Below are 2942 nucleotides of genomic sequence, written 5' to 3'. Positions count from 1 at the left end.
AAAATACTTACGGTTCCCATATTCACCGAAAGCATATTTTGGAGGGATAGTTAGCTTTCGTGTTTCACCAACACAAGCACCTTTTAAACCAAGCTGCCATCCTTTAATCATTGTTCCACCATCTATTTGAAACTCAAATGGGTCCTTTTGTTTTGTTCTGAAATACATGAAAGTACAATGATGCTTTCTGTTGATTTGATATGCCTAGTTGCATAATTGAAGTGAGATATCCCTGTGTCCAATAAAAATTAGAATTAGGATGAACTATATATATATATATATATAAGACAAAATAGAGTGAAAAAACTACTACAGTAGGCTTGTGTTATATGGTTGAAGAATATATTTAAATCATTATGTTAGAAAAATTTTATAAAATTTTGCCTATAGTAACATTGTTTCTGGAGAAATAACCGGTTTCGTATTTTCTTTTCAAATTTCTCTACCTAGATTGTGTCATGTCTTTGCTATGCTGTGAAAAATGTAGTTCCAGACAAGATAAGGTAATCAGGGTTTTTTTCCGGTATAAGGGAAATAATCAAAAATATTAGGAATGACTAGGGTTTATAAATTTAACATGATTTGATTTAGAAGGAACAGAATGTTACAAGTGGTTAGGTTTTGCTTTATATTTTTTTCATTGAGATGAGTTTCCTTATTTAAAAATGTTAGAAATGGTTCAGTTTTGGCTTATATTTTTCAATGAAGGTTTCCTTATTTAATTTAACTTGTGTTGGTGTTCCAATGACACATTGATAGAATGGAAAAGATATGTACCATGTACGACTAGATAAACCTGTCGTCACTATCTATGGTTAATAAATATCAAATAAGATATTCAGATTGTGTACACAAAGAAAACCAACCCTATGAGTATTTAGTGCCTAGGAACTGGTCCAAAGCACACATTATGTTGACTGTAGGTTGCTGTTCTACACCAGGGTGTCCAACGTGTCATAAATTCTTAAGATGTACTATAATCAAATGAATAATAACTTCATTGCAAAAAAAATGTAATCATCAGATGAAACATCATTTAAAAAACAAAAGAATATCCAAAGAATATATCAGGGACAAGGTTGAAGACTGTCAAGGAAGCCTCAACAGACTTCTTTTTTTGCAATGAAGTAATGTTCTCATTTTTCTATTAAAAAATGCGTAAGAAACATCTGTAATGAGCTGACAATTATCCATCGTCTGTTATAATTCATTTGATTATATATCAAAATAAGCAACAAAGATATCCAGAGGTAATGCAGTATGACTGTTTCAAGTAACTCCATTTAATTGAACAATGCAACCATTACATCAGTTTAAATGCAGAGTGATCCTAAATTACACAAAGACATAGAATTAACTTAAAACAGATGGACACATTAGCATAATTTTACTTAGAATCTCCAAGAAGTTACAGAGATAGACAACGAATATGTTGCTTTCACTTCAGCTTAGAAGCTACTAAGGTATCAGGAAGAAAGACTTGTTACAAATTTTGCTTGTCACTGTTTTATGGGGTCAGTTTTAATTATAGACTAGTTTTATCAAATCCTTGTATATCTAAGTCCGAGTGAGCAAGGGGTAGTGTCTGTTAGGGGTAGAAATCATAGTGGGTATAGTCATAAAAAAATCAAGATTTATTAGACGCAATATCATGAGATTTGGTAAAGGAAAACTTAAATCAAGATGTTAGCTGACAATTAAGGGGGCCGGCCACTAGCAGACCATTGATAATGAAACAGGAAGTCTTATCATGTAGTACTATCGTTAAATATTTTAAACAATATTGCTATATTGTATAAAGTTAGTTTAGGGTTATTAAGAGGATTATTAAGATGAATATTATAGCAAAAGGATAAAAAGTTTTTTGAATACTTTTGAGTATATACCAAACTTTTACCACAAAAGAAGGAGGAAAAGAAATTATCTAGAAATATTTTAATACTTATACATATTATATACTTAAATACTAACTTATCAGATGGTATCTGTGAATATTGATCAAATTGGCATATACTGGTATTTAATAAAGGAGTACTGAGGTAAAAGTACATGTTAACTAACTTTCAGGCCCTACTTTTAATATATCTATTCTGAGATAATTCGTTCTTATGCCCATAAGCAACTATTTCAAAAGGAGAAACAATGGGGATATTTTCAGCAGTCACGGTAAACCTAACATAACGTCCACTCTGGTTTCCAACACTTTCCATTGAATGTCTTTATGATTTGCTTTTGTGAAATTTGCGTGTGAAAGTCAGAACCTGTTAGTGTCATTGATTGAACAGTGAGGCAACATGTGTGTGTGTGTGTGTGTGTAAATATAAATGGTTTCTTTTCTTACATTGATACAAAGGATCATCATCATCACCATTTTATATTCGTTGTCTATGCTAGCATGGGTTGGGCTCAACTTTGAATATGGGAATAATTTTCTCAGAGATAAAATCAGTTAAAAAAGACAGTGAAAAGTGAAAAATAAATGTTGTTTTCATTGCTATGAGCTTTGGTCAGCAGAACAAGTAAAACAAGTACCAATCTTCTAACAACGCTCAGAGTTACTCCTAAAAATCCATCTACACTCATAGATTTATATCACACATATCTATCTATCTATCTGTCTATCTATCTATCTATCTATCTTTTTTTTTTTTTTCCGATCCCTTTTGATCGAACTCCCCCTTTTTCCCTTCCTACGATCCCTTTTGATCGACACGACCCTTTTTTTTTTTTTTCCTTCCCCCTCCCAAAAAGAAAAACTCTACATTGTATTTGTCCCATCTTCGTTGAGCCCTGTGTGGCTAATAAAAGAAATGTATCTATCTATCTATCTATCTATCTATCTATCTCTTCTCACGGACGTGCTGTCACATCGGCTGCGAAGGTAAACGTTTATTTGACCTTTTAATGTCCACATTTTGTTGGAATTTTTAAATAATTTTGTT

General features: G+C 31.9%; 1 protein-coding gene across 2 annotated transcripts in view; it reads right to left on the bottom strand.

The window, feature by feature from the left end:
- LOC106877302 (FK506-binding protein 2) overlaps nucleotides 1-2942 on the bottom strand; it is an 18374-nt gene that overhangs the window by 2918 nt on the left and 12514 nt on the right. For both annotated transcript variants that reach the window (XM_014926170.2, XM_052966827.1), the window contains one exon: nucleotides 12-157. In XM_014926170.2, the coding sequence (XP_014781656.1) occupies nucleotides 12-157 (146 nt within the window). The remainder of the gene's footprint in view (nucleotides 1-11; nucleotides 158-2942) is intronic.

Source organism: Octopus bimaculoides, chromosome 3, assembly GCF_001194135.2.
Source record: "Octopus bimaculoides isolate UCB-OBI-ISO-001 chromosome 3, ASM119413v2, whole genome shotgun sequence".
NCBI classification, from domain to species: domain Eukaryota; kingdom Metazoa; phylum Mollusca; class Cephalopoda; order Octopoda; family Octopodidae; genus Octopus; species Octopus bimaculoides.
The sequence above is the reverse complement of the archived record's forward strand: the minus strand, read 5'-3'. Positions and strand labels throughout refer to the sequence as shown.